A 17618-nucleotide genomic window follows, 5' to 3' on the forward strand; every position below is an offset into this window, starting at 1 on the left:
ATAGTTGCTGCAGGATTTCAAAGAGAGGAACTGCAGAGCACAAAACACCTGCTACCATCTGCAAAGTTAGTTTTGTGATGCAGAAATAACCAATTTGCCTACCTTTATTCTCACTTTAACAAAAAAAACAAAAAAAAACTTTTTAATCAGGCTCTAAAAACCATCATTTATTGAGGCCTGTCAAAACAAAATAAAACAAACTGCTTCAGCGCATTGCAGTTGTTTTATGTGCCCTCTTGTTCCTGTCAGGGTTACAGCAAGCTGGTGTCTATCTCCACTGGTCATACAAACCAATACAATAAGTAACATTTCAAAGAAACTTTGCAAACTGTTTTTACAGGTTTATTCAGAGGTTTAAAAAATACCAGCATTGCTGATGGAGAAAAGTGTTCTATGTCAGATTTATAGGAAATGCTTAACACACATAAGTGACATTTTTATTATTTAAAAGAAGACAACAGCTTACTTTTGGTGATGCTAATTGAAGTGTGGACTGTGGTTGTGCTTGGGATGAATATTGAGCATTTTATATATAAAAACGGATTTTATTAAATATTACTTTTACTGTATTTTAATTACCAATAATAAATTCACATTGAAATGTAAAATGCTTTTATATTTTATTTGAACATTTAAATACATTAAAAAAAAAGCTTCTAAAGCTCAGACTTGTCAGACTACGAGGTTTCCTGTAAATGTGACTGTGTAGTGTACTTAGAAGAGATTAAAAAAAAAAAAGGGTTCATCAGAAATTTCAGGAACCTCCTTTTGGGACTGAAGGCATGGGATCTTTTCCAATAATTCTACGAACTGTGTTAGTAACAAATGGGTCTATGGAAGTCTGTGACATTGTTTGTAGTGGGAGCTAGATTACTGGGTGGATCTGTTTCCTCTCTGCTCTTCACTCATCTATGCACCACTCACATGCACATTTTTTAAACTAATTTATTCAAAGAAATGTAAAAAAAAAGAAATGGACTTTTAAATGTACAATAGATACAGTAGAGGATATAGTTCCTTTGAAACTTTACTTTCATTGTATGTTTTTTCTTTTCCATATTGTAATAACCCTTCATGCTTACCTTTTCTGGATATGTTGGCTCCTTCTAAAAATAAGATACAATCTAATCCTGATGCATGCTCAATAATCCATGTAGAAAGATCTAAAAATGTAAAGTCAGGTTCTCTGGACGGATTCTTCTTGTTGAAACGTTTATTTTTTTATCCAGAAGACTTCATCAGTCTGAGAGGCTGCAATAAACTCACTCTTATGGGCCACACCGTCTCCTAGTGGATCAGCCAGTTTGCTGGTGACATCCAGAACGAGCTGTTCACATGATAATTGAGGACCAGCAGCCTAATGACCAACTGTTAGTGGCCTGATGGTGCTTGCTATTCACAGAGGACTGAGTGATACTAGCAATAACAGCATTGTCAAACTTCAGATACTGGTCTGTGTGGGTGAGTTTGTGGTACACCTCAGTTTGCAAATGTCCTCCATCACAGACTGAGACCTCACAGTCCAAGAAAGACAAGCTGTCATCTTTTAGAAGATGCAGTCTTGTTAACAATTCAATTTAAAAGCTCACAAAATCAAATTAAACGTTTTGTGTTCACTTTGTGTGCTGTGTCTTTAACTTAGTTTTGCAGAGTACATCATATCCTGAAACAATTATTAAAAAAAAAAAAAAAGATTTGTGCAGAGTCCATTAAAAGCTGACCAATTAGAACAATGTACCACTTCGTAAGCTTTGTTCTTTTTATTTTATTTTATTTATAGAAAACTGTTAAAAGTACAAAATAACACTCATTTATGTGTCTATTAGCAGGACTGAAATTGATGTCTGCCTTGTGGACACTTTGATGAACAATGTTCTTTTTTTTAACAGGCTCTTGTCCAAATGATTCAGTCTGAGTATTTTACATCATGTTTTGATATAATAGATAGTTTTTGAATCAGAATTATTATTATATTTTCTTCTTTTGGCTGTTCTCATTAGAAGCCTATTCATTTAGGACATTTTCAATGAAAACCTTCATCTCTTCCACCCCCAGCTCCTCGTTGGTTTTTGTTTGTCTGTTTATTTTTTCTTGGTGATTTTCTCTATGAAACAAACTCTCACTACTGTCTTGGGAACATTACGTGTCACTTATGCCGTCCTTCTGTCACCAATCACTCCTGACACTCATCTCCATTCACCCCACTCTGCCTATACACTCTTATTCCCCTCTCTTGTGTTCTATGTGTTTCATTTAAATTGTGGACCCAAGGTATTTAAACTCATCCACCTTAAGTAGCTCTTCTCTTTGCACCTTCACTGTTCCACCTTTTTCCTCTCACATGAATATATTCTGTCTTATTTCTACTCATTTTCATTAGTCTTTGCTTCAGAGAATATCTCCACCACTCCAGATTCTCTTCCACCTGCTCCGTGTTCTCATTACAGATCATGGGTTCATCTCATCTGTCAATTCATCCACTACAAGAAGTTCATCTCTAAACCAATCCTCCACCTTATAACCCATCCGTCACTTAAACTCTCATGCACTTCTCTCACTTCATCACCACACCTGATCTTCAGATACATTACCGCAGTTCCTCTATAGTCTGTAGATTTTCTCTAGATCCACAAAGACCAAGTGCAACTCGTTCTGACCTTCTCTATACCTCTCGGTCCACACTCTTAAAGCAAACATTCCATCTGTAGTGCTCATCCTCGGCTTGGCACCACTCCTGCTCACTTCAGAGCCTGGGTTCAACAAATCTTTCACGTGGTCATGGGATGGGTGATCAACTTTAAACAATGTTCAAAACAAATACCATTCGAAAAAGTAACAAGCAGTAAAAGTCATTTAACAGCAAACTTAAACATTGTTTGCTAAACGGGAATTTAAACCCTTGAATGTTTATATTAAATTAATAATAGCAAAAAATAAAATCAAAATTAAAATTCTGATCCTGTGCGCTCTAAACGATTTTCTTTAATTTTAAAAATAACATTGACGCGTTTAGTTTGCGTGCACTAGCTCTATATTCCAACCATAACAAATAAATCCCCACACACACGGACAATTTTGTTTATGTTCGCTAATGAAGACAAACAAAGTGACAAATGAAAGTCAGATTTGTTTTGGGACTTTTATAACAATGAACAGGCTCTGGGGAAAGTCTCTGCCAACTTTCCACTCAAAGAATCACTCATTCAGTTGGAGTTTAGAATAACTTAATAGATATTTGCACATATAAATAAATACATCTTCAGAACTGAATGCATATATATATATTTTATGTGATCCACTACAAAACATACATGCACAGCTACATGCACCATTGTATACTCAGTACTGGTAAAGCCCTTATTGATCCAGATATTTTATTTGTAACAGTTCACAAAATGTCATCAGACTGGCCAATCCGTGCCACTGTAAACTGTTGTGAATTGAAAAGTAAAGTTTTGTTGTTGGGTTCAAAGTATTTTTGTAAACAAGATGTGAAATTAAATTGATGCCTCGGACAGCTGAAGAAATCGCACGCCTGCTGTAAATGTTTTTGTCAGTGTGAGACCAATGAGGGCTTTCAATGCTGAATGCATGGATACGTTTTTGTATTAGTTAAAATATAATGTGTTTGCTCAGTATAATAAAAACAGTAAATATAATTCCACTCAATGGTTGCTACATTCAGCTAACTGTGTATATCAGAACACTTAAAACATTACACTCTAACACCAAAAATCTCTATAAGCAATTGTAAAGTGGTGACAAGTGAAATATGGTTGAACAGTTTGAGAAAAACAAAACAAAAAGACATGAAAATAATATGTAAACTGATTTCATTCTACATATATTACTCATGTTAAAAGTTACTGAATGCAACGAGTCTAATTTAGAAAAAAAAAAAGAGTTTCTGCACAATAAGACATGATGAAGTGCTGCAAACCTTAAAGTTTTGTCTCCCATGTTTTACTTGACAATGATAAGTACAGTGAATCTTCACTACCATCACGCAGGGGAAACAGCGTTCGTTTTCTAAAGCCACTGCCCTGTTTACTCCAGTTTTTCTGAGATTCTCTCCTACTTGATTTTCCCATCTTAGCAACTTGCATTTTAGTGGTAGACACGCGGCTACACCACTGGGCCAACCAGTCAGCACTGCTCTGAAGAATGGCTCCCAAAGGATGAATTACAACCAAAAAGATGGAGTTTGGCAACAGTCCAAAACTTCCGTCAATGTGAATCTGAAATATTATTACAAACAAGCAGAGAAATATATGTAGTCTGCATTGATACAAGTCCTGTAATATGATTTATGATCAAAAAGACAAAATATTTGGAAATTTAGGAAATATCCACTTGTTTTTCTGCCTCACTTTAAGAAATCCCTGCTTCTCTTGTTGAGTGATGAGCTGTTTCTTTCATGCACTACAAAACAGGAGCCATCAACACCTAAACTACCCAACTCCAGATATTTCCTCCAATATATTTATTTCCATATTTATAATAAAACTCTGTCCATACTATGTATTTAATAGCCATATAGTGCCATCAGGTGCTCATAATGTCCACAACAGCAACAACAAAATACGGAGAAATACTTTTAGCTCAGCTAAAAATCTTCCCAAATATATATAAGTTGTAACATTGTTTTATACTGTTTACAACATTCCCCCTGTTGTTGATCATTTTAATACACAGTCGACGTCTAATTGCAATGGGATCAGGATAAAGATAGACATACAACAATAACTTGTAAAACTGTTTTTACTGTTTTGATTTCGAGGCCCAAAAAGATTAGAGTGGGCCCAGAAAAGCGTAGGTCGCTGTGCATTTTGCAAAAACTCTTTTTTTGAGAGTTACATCAAAAACTGAACTTTTAAAAATCTTCATTGTGGAAAGCCCAATTTTTTAAACATCATTTTTTTTTCCACGCAAAAATCGGTTTGTGTGTTGACGGCATGAGCAAATATTTTATTGATCAGAAGATTAAAACTGGCCATTTTTGTTTTAAACATTTAACATTTTACTCAATAAAAAAAAAAAAATGATTTCAGTGACTTCAGTAATGTGATAAGTTTGACATATTTTCAACTAATTTAGCATCTGACAATAACATGCTGTTGAAATCTGTTTATAATGTTGAAGCTTAAAGTAAAATCACATCCGTTTATAAAAAATGCAAGCTAAGCAGTTTTTGCCTCTGGTGTTATTGGCATTATTTAGTATAAATTAGGGATGCACAACATTATCGGCATGGTATCGGTATTGACAGATGTTTACAATAAAGTTAAATATCGGCCATTCCATCAAAATAACTCACCGATATTAAAGGTGCTGTTTATATATAAGGCGCTGTTTTCTTATGACTGTTCAAGTGTTGTCATTGTGTTAGAGAGAGTAAATGTTATGAATAAATTTAACATTAAACATAATAAGTTGAAGTCTTACATCATTTTCAGCCCCTTTTTGGCATCTGCATTTGGTAGCAGGCCAAATCAACAAAGACCGTGCAGAATAATGTATTTTAATTCCACAGCTGAGAAAGCGATGTGGTCTCTGTAAGTAGGTCTATGGGAAAAAAAAAAAAACGGTATTGGTATTGGTTATCAAATATCAGCCAAATAAGTTTTAACATATTGGCATAGTGGATATCGGCCAAAAATCCCATAATGTGCATTCCTAGTATAAATGCGTATTAAACCTTAATATAATGAACAAAAATGATACGAGTTCAACTCCAGGGTGATATGAACTGATACAAACATGTGTTTATATGAATATAATGATGTACATCAGACAGATTTACTTCTGTAGAAATAGTGTACAACATGCCGAGTCACTCTCGCAATACAGTTTTTATTATTGTCTCGCTGAGAATGAGAGAAACTTAAACTGTTCATCATAAATGTGTTCATGGTGAGAACGTAGTAGAAGATGCTGAAAGACGAGAACCTTATAATATTCCTGTCTCGCTAAGAAATCAAAATCTGAAAGCTCGTTTTTTTGCTGGTATTGTTTCTTTGCGTCGGAAACGAATCCTCTGAGTGTCATTATTTGGTTTCTGCGCACGGATAATGAATCGTTTTACACTCCAACGCCTTTGAGTGCATGTCGAGTTGTTGTTTTTTTGTTTATGAACACGTCAGATTTAAGGAATTAAAATTTTGGCAAAGTTTTAAAGGATGAATACGTTTCCTTTTGCATTTTATGTGTTTGTCAAAAAAATAAATGAAATTTAGAACTGAGATCATGCTCAGGAAAAGAAATGTGAATGAACGTTGTCAATAGTTTTAATTCAGGTGTAAATCTGGGGAGGGGGTGTGTTGTGGGGAGGCGGGGCCTTTACAATATTTGCAGTTATTTGTTTATCATAGTGGTCTGCAAAATCTTAAATGCAAATTTAAAAATGATCTTTTATCAAATAACGAACGTTGGCATGTTCCCATTTAAAAAAAAAAAAGAGTTTTAAAATAGCCAGCTGATCCTGACGAGCAGTGCATGGCTGCTATTTGAAACCCCCCCCACCAGACCACCACCACCACCACCTCCCTGTGGACCCTTGTTGGGGTTTAGTTGACCAGGAGCTCCTGGTACTGCTCAGAACGGAGAAAACGTCCGAAGGAGTCTTTCTCCATCAAGGCATAAACCCGCTTCTGGGCCAGGTCAAAGGTCGATGGGGAGAGATCCACCAGGTTCCTCAGGGTCACATCTTTGGTGACGTGGTCAATGTTGACCTGGTGAGAAGAAAACAAGAACATCTGCTGTCAGAGCGGGTGATGAGGAGGTGAAGACATCTGATGAGCATACATCTAAAATCAAATACAGACTTCATAAATGAGAGGATCGTGCACTCAGACAGGTTTTTAGTGTGGAGTTAAAGTGATGAGGACGGGGAGTCCCTGACCTCTCTGGGCCCCTCTGACTGGATGTAGTCCTCATAGATCTTTTTGGCCTTGGCGGCCATCTTCGCAGGATTCTTGGTTTTCTTAAAATCCTCACAGACCATCCAGAACTCGACGTTCTCATCACTGAACTCCGACTGCAGGAAGCTGCGGAAAGCAGCCAGACCATCTGATGGAGAGAAATGATGGGTTGTCAGGACAGAAGAGTCATTTTTGTCTCCTACTTTGTTTGGAATCAGTTTTATTGTTTTTAACCTTTATTTATACAGGAAGTCTCATTGAGTCACGAGGACTCATTTTCAACCGAGACCCGTTTGTTCAACTGCAGTAGTTTGTTTTTATGGATTTGGATTTATTTAATCCCAAAATTAATCTTGAACAACTTCATTGTGTTCATAAAATGCAAATTAAGAGGACAAATAAAGAAAGTGAAGTTAATCTAATGGGGTGAATACCTCATTTGACAAATTATAATTATATATCATATCAGTATACATCATTATTTATGCATCATTATTTTGAGCATGCATCAGGATATCATTATTTATGATTATAAAAGCCAATTAAGGGATCAAACTGACATGAATACTGGTTGATCTCATCTTTTGACTGCTGCCCTTTAATATGTATTATGATATACATTGGTGTAGTGAACTAAGCCTCAGGTCAAAATCTGGCCTTGAGGGCCTTCCTGGAACAAGAACTGTATTTCATTGATTTGAGTCCAGAAACACAAGATTAAGTTCATCCAGAGACTTTCTAAGTGTCCTGCACTGATCAATTGAAAGAACACTCTCTTTTTCTATTATCATTACTATTTTACAAATGTTTTGATAATCAAATTGTGTTTAGTTCAAACCATTTTCAAATGTTGAAGTGAACTACTCATTTTAAATCAACTGTGAAACAGTATTAGTGATTTTTATCCTCATTCAAAGTAGAAATCAGGTTAATGATGCATTGTCTGATTTTCTGTCTTCAATGAGCAAATTGTGTAAGTTGGTCAAAGGTCAAGTTTCGGTCAACTGCAAGTTTACTGAAAAGAAATGTCATGTTTAACTTTTACAGAAAGATACTAGAGAATTGACTCCACGAAGTCTGGAATCTTCATAATATCTTCTGTCTGTTCTTAAACAATCTAATCTTTTTTCCTTGACTTTCAATAACCTCTTACATCACAAAAACACACCTCTGTTTGGTCAACCGACCAATCAGAAAGGTCTCAAATGAACCGGAAGTGACCTCTTTTAAAAGGTGCAACACTTCCTAGTTCACGGGAGTTCTGAGAAGTTCTGAGAAGTTCTGAGAAGAACGCTGAGAAGAACGCTGAGAGAATGCTGTGAGTTAGTTCCGAGAGCAGCAGAGTTCAGAATGCTGGAATGCAGAATGCTCAGGACATCTGCAACTAAGCTGGACGAGAGAAGTTCAGAGAAACTATGAAGTCTGTTCTGGACGATCTCACGACTCCGAACGGTTCCCTACTATCCTTACGGAGACGCTGGAGAGCGTTTGAAGGCAACTCTACACCGAAGTCGGGATTATCCTCTGCCAAGGTAAAAAGAGTCGATCTTCAACCGCAAAGTGTACCGTTGGTTAAACTGGGTCCAGAAGGAGCGTGTTGTTCTGGTTATAACAGACAAATTCCCTCACCCATCTCTCTCAAGATAAACTTCATTTTCCATCTTTAAACTCTTCTATTCTGCTAGAAATCATTCCAGATATTTTCAGAAATGTCTGTTGTGAAGCAAAGAAAACCATCGCCGTATGGTTTTCTAATTGTAAACTGATTAATTAACCTGTTGTTATTTTCAATTTTGCCAAATTAATGTAAATGTTTGATGTTAAATTTTGATTCTGTTAATAAATGACCACGTTCATTTTGATGGGTCAAAGAAAATTAACGTCTCACGATACATTTATTAAATTCAATGCACGATATTATTCAGTCCAGAAAAATGAATTAATCCGTTTAATTTATGAATATATCACAGTATATGTTCATCTACACTGGTGATGCAGAGAAATATTTCTTTATCTGAGCTGATATATAAAAAAATATGACAATCAAATGTCACTGTTTATTTCACCAACTAAAGTTGGTTTAACTAAGATTTTAGAAAATAAATGGTTTCAATAAATTGGTCTAAAACATTTCATGAATTACAAAACAAAGATGAACATTAAATCAATAATAATACAAAAGAAAAACATCTGTCGATTACTACGTACATAATAGATCGACTCACTTTCAGAAATAAAGAAAAGCCCATCGGTTATCATCGACACATTTCAATCGTGGCCATTGTAATTTAGCACAATGCCTGCGTAAAGCTGCCATTGTCTGAACGAGCATGTGCTGCAGATGATAAGCATTCTGCTAAAACCTCGGCTTTATCTTCAATCTTAATGGCTCAGTTCAAAATAGCACTAAGTTGTAATCAAGCCGAAGCTTTTGCTTCTTTTTTTATTCTTTTGATAAACCTCCAGTACAAGAACAAACAACGGGAGAAGCTAATGCCAAAGAGTTTGTGTATCAAACTCCCAACGACCGTAGGGTTTTACTCTTTCAGCTTCAATGTCAGCAGAACTCCACTGGTTTCAGTCTTTTTTTCATGTCCCATAAGCAGATTTATTAATTACTTTTTAAAAAAAGCAGGAGATTGAAAGAGTTGTGCGACCCGTAATCTTAGGCTCAGAATAGGGGAAGCACTTCAATACACAGGATAACTCCCACGAGAGCGAACACGGGAACGGACCGAATAAAGTTAACGCAAAATCTCACGCAGATAAATCATGATGGCACAGCGGGTGGCGGCAGTTGTGCCATAAATCAGCACAGTGAAATCAGCCTGACGTCTCCCTAGAGATGTTACCACAACAGACCTAACCTTCACGGGTTATTATACACAGATACGTGCGCACAATAATTCAAGCATGCAAACACTAGACAAACAGTTTCTGCCTCAGACGGAGCAGCTTAGGATGGTCTTTGCCACCCATGGTGCTCCACGGAGGAAATGTTTGTTTGCACAGAGCTGCTCGGTGACATCTGTATGTGTTTTTACACGCAGAGGCAACAGAAGTGACTAGAAAGTTTACATCTATGGATAAATACAATTAGCCGTTAGAGGTAATCAGTCTCGCCTGTCGGGCTTTGTTGGCACTTTGTGTTAAAGAGTGGAGCAGGAAGTTGGCTTCTGCTCAGGACGGTGATCCTAAGTGTGTTTACTCCTCGTTGAATTGCTTTTTATGTTCTCTAACCCAACATCTAACGCAACCGTAGCCCTTTGGAGTCTATTGACTAGTTAACGTGAGATATCACATGACATTGTGCATGGAGTTATTTTTTCCTCAACACAAGATGATCCTAGTCTAAAATTTTGATTAAAATTTATGGTGGTCGGCAGTGGTGGGATGAAACAAAGTACATGCACTTCGTTACTGTACTTAAGTACATTTTTCATGTATCTGTACTTTACTTAAGTAGAGTTAAACGTGGGTACTTTTGACTTTTACTCCACTACATTTTACATTAAGTATCTCTAGTTTCTACTGCACTAGATTTCTATAATGTGTTGCATTACATGTTACATGCACGTTGTGGTGTTTTGATTTGTTCTTTAGTTTGAAAGTTACCAATGGCAACAGAGGAGTTGGTCCATTGAATCATGCAAAGTGGTCAGGTAATGTTATAGACCCACCTTCAAGAAGAGCTGGACCAGTGATGTATATTCTAGTAGATACAACACGTCATTGAGCTGGGTGCACCCGCAGCACCGCTAACACACACAAAATGGATTCCACCACAGAGAGTCAGACACAAGATACGCCACTCATGGCCTTATTGAAAGATTATTGAAAGATGATTGAAAGACTGTTCAGTACAGCAGGACAGATTTTATCTCCTAAAAGTCAGTCTGGACTCAAACAAACTTTGAAAACCAACTTCTTCTAAACTTGAACAAGAAATTATTGCTGCAATATTAAAATGTGTCAGTTCATGGGATGTTAGGAGACAAGAGATGTCTCCAAATGACTCGACACTCGGGTCCAAGATTTGAAAATGGTGTCAGGAAGTTAAACTATTGTTCACTATTGACCCGTTACAAGTTTGACTAGACAGTTGATGACAAACTGGAGTTGAAATGATCAGAGCCTGTTCCTTTGTTAGTTGTGTGTAATGCTCATTTTTATAGGCAAACTTTTACTTAAATGTGTTTACTGCAGTTAAAATGACACATTGAATTTGCTTTGTGTTAAAAACGTTCTTATTTTGCTTAATGACATTTAACTCTGCAGGTCATCCCTGAAACTCTGATGCACAGAATCACAAGTGTAAGTGTGAACGGTGTCACACAATAAAACATGTATTATCTGCAGCATTGTTCATTAAAATGATACAACACTATTAATGCATTACAGAAAATATACATACGCTAGGCACACTTAATGATGTTGTAGTAGACCGTTGCATTAGGTAATACAAGCAAGTACTTTAAGTATTTTTAAACACAGGTGCTTATTTACTTTCGCTTAGGTAAAAATGTTAATGTGGTACTTCTACTTTTACTAGAGTGCATTTGTCTGTTTATTTGTACTTTTACTTAAGTGCAGTCTTTGAGTACTTTCTCCACCACTGGTGGTAAGTTATATGCATATCTTCAAGAAATTATAAACTTTCATTTGTAACATTTCAAATCTGAACCATTTCACTATGTACAACAAATACATTGACTTTAAGATTTAATTTTATATATACTACTAAGATAAAAAAATAAAAACTGTGGAAACTGTTCTGTAGTTGCAATAATTTTCAGTTTCTTTTGGGGCATCTAAAAACAAGTGCTCAGTGGTTTCCTGTGAGCTCAGGCTGAGTGCACTGTCCTACTCCATGTGTGAGATAATGAACAAACCTAATCAGCATTATCTCCATCAACCAATTAGAGCAGCATTGTTGTTTGGAGGTCCACTCAAGTGCACAAGCTGTGAAGCTTTTATGGAAACCAAAGCCTGCATGGTGTCTGTTTAAACAAGCTGTCAGAGGGCCTCCAGACATCAGAGGAGCCATGTGTTCCTGTTAGGACACCGGCTACTCAGGGCGTTACATATTGGCCTGAACTGAATTAGATGATGATGCTCTTTGCACCTTTGCTCTTTGTTGTGTTCCCATCTGTTCAACACAGCTCATAAATGGCTGATTTTAATCTGTAAAACGTGTTTTTGGCCTTTCACAAGTTGTTGCTGTAGGATCTGTAAGGTGCAGGAAAGCATAACAGTAGCATGTTTTAGTTTTATTCAAGTATAGTTCTGAGAAAAATGTGTTTAATAGAAAATAAAAAAATAATGTATATATAGCACAACAAGCATATGATAGGAGTTGACATCACATGAATCAGTGAGATGCTGCGATATCAAGAACAGGAAGACAAAGAGAGACGAGACCTACAGCTGCTGTTCAGGACCCGGTCCAGACTCTCACGCCACTGAGCAGCCTCGTCAGGAGAAGGCCTAATAAAAAGAACAACAAAAATCACTTCAGTTTTGTCTAAAAGCTGTTTAACAACAGAATGATCTATAGCAAATATTTATTTTTTGTACATAAAATGAATAAATGAATGAAACGAGTGCACATTGAAGCTGCATGCCCTGGCAGAATATTCTAACAGCTGAAATTTAGGCCCAAAAGCATTTGAGCTCAATATGCATCTGCGCAGAAGTTGCACAAGGAACACGAGTTGTTGTGTCACCTCTTGATTGTTATGAACAATTAGAAATTAAAAAGAACTGTAAAAAAAATATGCATTAGTTCAAAAACGGTGGAAGATAAAAATATTAATATGATTAATAATGGTAATATTTTAATATGGTGGCACGGTGGAGCAGTTGGTAGAGCTGCTCCCTCTCAGCGAGAAGATTGTTGAATCCAATCCCGGCTGGGTGGAGTTTGCATGTTCTCTCCGTGCATGTGCAGGTTTCCTCCAGGTACTCCTGTTTCCTCCCACAGATCCAAAACATGCATGTTCTTGATTGGTAACACTAAATTGCCCCTAGATGAGAGTGTGAATGTTATTTTTTGTCCTATTTGTCTCTGTGTCCCTGTGATGGACTGGAGACCTGTCCAGGGTGTCCCCCCCACCCCCCCATAAACAGTGACTACTGGACATAAGCACCAGTGACCCCATAACATGAAAAGTAAGAAGATTTCAAGCACAGTTTTCTCAGACGCAGATCTTTATTTAAAGCATATAAATGTCCATCTTTTAGTGTAACTGCAGATTCTTTGTACAGAGTGAAACATTTCAGGACTTTATTTCTTGTCATTTTGATAATTATGGCTTACCAATAGTGAACAAACAACACGTTAGATTATTCTGAAGAGGATAACTCTGGTGTCACACCCTGATCAGCTGATTAACTCCTAAACATGAGCTACACATGTCATTCTTCAAACCGAGCCACTCCTGAACCAGAGGTGTAAGAAGCGTCTTACCTGGCTGAGACAAACTGGATTTTTTTAGATGAAAGTAAATTTTCATGTTATTTGCAAATTAACGTCCCAGAGTCTGGAGGAAGAGTGGAGAGGTCCGGAATCTACGTTCCTGAAGTCCAGGAGGACGTTTCCACATCAGTGATGGTTTGGTGTCCAGGTCCTCTGCTGGTGCTGGTCCACTGAGTTTTCTGAAGTCCTCAGTCCACGCAGCATCTACCAGGACATTTTAGAGACTTCATGCTTCCTTCTGCTGACGAGCTTTATGGAGACGCTGGTTTCATTTTCCAGCAGGACTCGGCTCCTGCCCACACAAACCAGAAGCTGGCTGTGGAATATTCTAATGTTCTGAGACTATGCATTTTGTTTCTCTAGGTGGACGTTGAGGACGACCTGCGGTGCCCAAAACTATGACAAAATCTATTTGGTTTTAAAAAAGTTCATCAGGATTCAGGTCGGCTGCTCACTTTTTGTCTTCAGTTGATGTTTGAAAGTTTTTAAAATAATTTTTTTTTTTTTTTAAATCAAAGATGAAAACACAAACGTGACTTGGAAACTGAGTCGGGCTCTAAAACGATTCGTATGACGTATTGATCGTATTTCAGGTGTCTCTTGTAAATGAGTCCCCGAGGTTCAATGGGACAAACCTGTATAAATAAAGGTTGAGTGAATAATAATCAACATTACAAGAAATAAGGACGTGAAATATTTCTCTCCATGTGTAATGAATCTTTGTAATTTATGAGTTTCACTTTCTGAAATGATTAAAAAAAAAATAAAAAAAAACTTCCATCATATTCTAAATTTTTGAGATGGGTGCATGTGGTAAGAAAACAGATGAACTGCTTTCACGCTCGAGGAAAAAAAAAAAAACAACAACTCAAAAATAAGAAAACAGATGAATTCATGTGGTGTTTATGGAGGCTACTGAATGTTCCTGAAAGAGAAAACACTTCAATGAGTGTTTTATAATGCAGTTTTTCAAAGAGGGGGGCGCAGCCCCCTGGGGGGGCCACCAGGGGGCGATAGGGAGGACTCAGAAAGCTGGAGAGAAGATTAAACAAAAAAAGGTTAAAAATTAAAATATATATATTTCTTTTTTTTTAATTACTGTAATAAAATCAAATTTATTTTTCAATAATTATTTTAAAATATATTTTATAATAATATATTGAAATATTTTTCACCATGCTCATGTCTCTTATTGGCTGCCAGTCAAATGTATCAAGCTAGCAAGAACAAAATGACGAAGTTTATAAAAAGACTGAAGGAACCAACCAGTAGCCCTGCTGTGGTGGAAGCTACTGCAAACAAACAAACAAACAAACAAACAACTTATGGCCAGCTAAAATTTGAAGGTACGGATGACGCAAACATTTAGTATGGCTTTACAGTCAAACAGAAAAATGGCCATGATCGCCCGAAACGTATCCTCTGTCTGGAGACCTTCGCAAAACCTTTGAAACTTCAGCTCCACTTGAGTGGGAAAATAACACAGTGTTTAAAATAAGTTAGTTAATAACATTTATGCTCAGCAGCTGTAACAATTAATTTAATATAGTGATAAAAGTTAAAACATTCTAAAAGTTGATGTTTCTTTACATATTTTGTAGCATTGTAGGTGGATTTGCGAGGGGGGCTTCGGCCAGAAGCTAATGCTGTTTGGGGGCCATGGCGTGGAAAAGTTTGGGAACCCCTGTTTATAATCCACGTGTGGAGGAAGATTTAATTACAATCAGCTTCAGAGACTAGCCTTCATTTTGGTGTTGACGCCACAGCTTACCGTTTGACTAGAACGTTTGTCTCAACACGTAAAAAAATGGAAATTAAGTGCAACGAGTTTTTTTTTTTACTTCTATTTTTAAGAAAAAAGTTTCCTTCAAACTGTAGTTTACTCGTTTACCGTTCTAGAACAAACAGGACATACATGACCTGATCATAAATTATTGACTGAAAACAATAAAATGGAAAAGGCATCCATCAGTCTCCATGTACCGTACATTTTTCATAAATGAATCTCCGTGTAATCTAAGCTTTTTTTTCCAACGGACTGAAGTCTGGGAAACATTCCCTGAGAACAGATTGCGTCTGGTTCACATTATTTCAATTAGGAGAGGCATGTCAACGCTACGTTTAATCTCTGAACAAGTACTTAACGTAAGTTCAATACTTAAGTTAAAGCTTGATTCTTGATGTGGCCTTTCTGTCACCTCTGAGATAAAACTTCCAAACTCGTCTCGCACGTTTCACGCCCGACAGTCTGTTGGAGAGATCAGAAATGGGCCAACAAGAGAAGCAACCAACCATCGGGGCGACCTGCTAAATCTGGACTGGCTGTACAAAAGCAGCTGTAGCAAAAGACACAAGGAGAGTGAAAACATATCTTTACAAGATGCTGAAATCAAATCAGAGATTAATGGGTGCGCACCAGCTGGGGCCCTGCGGAGCTAACCTAAATTAAAAAGTTCAAACGAGTTGTGGAAAAAATAAAACCTGAGCCAAAATAAAATGTTGATTCGAGTCTCGTCTTCCATCAAATCTGCCCTCCAGCAGGTTTTAGTCAAATGGAAAATACTTGCATTTTCCATAAAACTGTTTTATCAGTAAGATAAGAAAAATAAATAAATGCACCTTCCACTTTCTTTCACAACACCGAAGTGTGTTAAATTATGGGCAAGATAATTGAATTATTTTGTTTTGTTTTTTTATCTCTTGAGAGCATCTTCATGCTAATTCTTCTGCAGGTGGCTGCTGTGCACCATCTCACGGTGACATCTGAGCCCTCTCCGTGTCTGGAGTGGTTTAATCTCCTCTGATCAGCAGATCCTGCGCCAGCTCTGGGCTCTGTTCTCCATCGTATCCGTGATTTATCTGGTTACGGTTCAGGCAAACACTGCCCACCTCACACACACACACTCATCTGCCCTGAACGCACACTCACTTCTGCAGCTTCTCCGGCTTCTTCTCAACCTTCTCCGGGTACGGGATGATGAGGTCGACGGCATTGTCCGGCTTCTGCAGTAAAACTCCCAACTTTGTCTTGATCTCTTTAGCCCTACGGTAAACAAAGCCAAAGCAGATCATTTATGATGAATTCTTAAACTTTTTGTTTTTGTTTTAATCTCCGTTCCACTGTGCCAGTACACCACACAATTGATTCATCATTCAAAACAGAGAAAACCTGGATATTTAAAATGTTTATCTTAGAAAAGTGGCAGTACAAGCAAGAAAGCTGACAGTTCTGATTAATGTTGGAATGGTACTATTTGTAGTTACGTCAGACGTGTATGCGTCTTGATAAAATCATTGGTTTGAGTTCAGATAATTAACTCTGAATGCAACTTCTGAAAAGCATGTAAAACAATCTGAATGTCAAAAGTCATTTGGAACTGAATAACATCAGGAAACTACAATCCAATACAAAAACTTCCAGACTTGAGCCCAGATGGGACCTTGTGTTGCTCCACTGGGGAGCCAAAAACCTGTTGGGGTAATGATTCGGGTCTTACCGTTCAAGGCAGGTTTGAGGCAAAGCAGCTAATCCTTTACACATTTTCCAGCGGCGTCAGAAGTAGTGCGTTAGCGTGCAACTGTGTTTTCCTGTTGGGCTTCTGCGTGTCTCTGTGAGTTCCTTTTACTCTCTGACTCGGGCTTTCAGCTCATGGGGAGTTTTATACAGACGCCCTTTGGGCTGGAGGCCAGCAGCTAAGCCAATCAGACTGGAATGTGTAGCACACGGGCAGCAGAGGATCCAGAATCAGGAAGGGTGGGTTTTAAATGGGTGTTTGCCTGCAGCTTTAAATGAACTAACAGATCCTGGAGGTTTCTGCAGGATGCAGAGAAGAAAAATAGGTTTGCACTGATATCATCAAGACGTTGCTGCATCATAATTTTATAGTTTAGCATTTATAATAATTCAATAAATCTTTGACTGGAATTCATTTATGAAGTAGACATGTCTTTGCCTCGGGTTTTCTGATGAATACCAGATTGTTTTTTGTTCTTTTTTAAATTTTGACGGAGTATTTAGATGATAGTTTCTCCCCCTAAGACCAGATTGTTTTAATAACAGAAGGCAGATTTAAACATTAAACCACAGCAGCTGTGTTGAACTTTATTTTTTCTAAATTTAACCCATCATGAAATTGACATAAGTTGAAATCACTTCAACACATCTGACTTTAATTTGACATTTAAATAAGAAACTTTTCAGTTAGAAATGATAAAACTAA

General features: G+C 37.2%; 1 protein-coding gene across 1 annotated transcript; it reads right to left on the reverse strand.

The window, feature by feature from the left end:
- Positions 1-6564: 6564 nt before the first annotated feature.
- LOC119407651 (regulator of G-protein signaling 5) lies at positions 6565-17023 on the reverse strand. The gene is made up of 5 exons (XM_037674472.1): positions 16896-17023; positions 16328-16441; positions 12346-12407; positions 6902-7068; positions 6565-6731 (listed from the first exon to the last, which is right to left on the reverse strand). Exons 1-5 carry the CDS (start codon positions 16937-16939, stop codon positions 6567-6569), a joined length of 552 nt encoding a protein of 183 aa, XP_037530400.1. The 5' UTR covers positions 16940-17023; the 3' UTR covers positions 6565-6566.
- Between the last annotated feature and the right edge of the window lie 595 nt (positions 17024-17618).

The sequence above is a fragment of the Nematolebias whitei genome, chromosome 3 (genome assembly GCF_014905685.2).
Source record: "Nematolebias whitei isolate Nwh7 chromosome 3, NemWhi1, whole genome shotgun sequence".
In the NCBI taxonomy this organism is placed as follows: domain Eukaryota; kingdom Metazoa; phylum Chordata; class Actinopteri; order Cyprinodontiformes; family Rivulidae; genus Nematolebias; species Nematolebias whitei.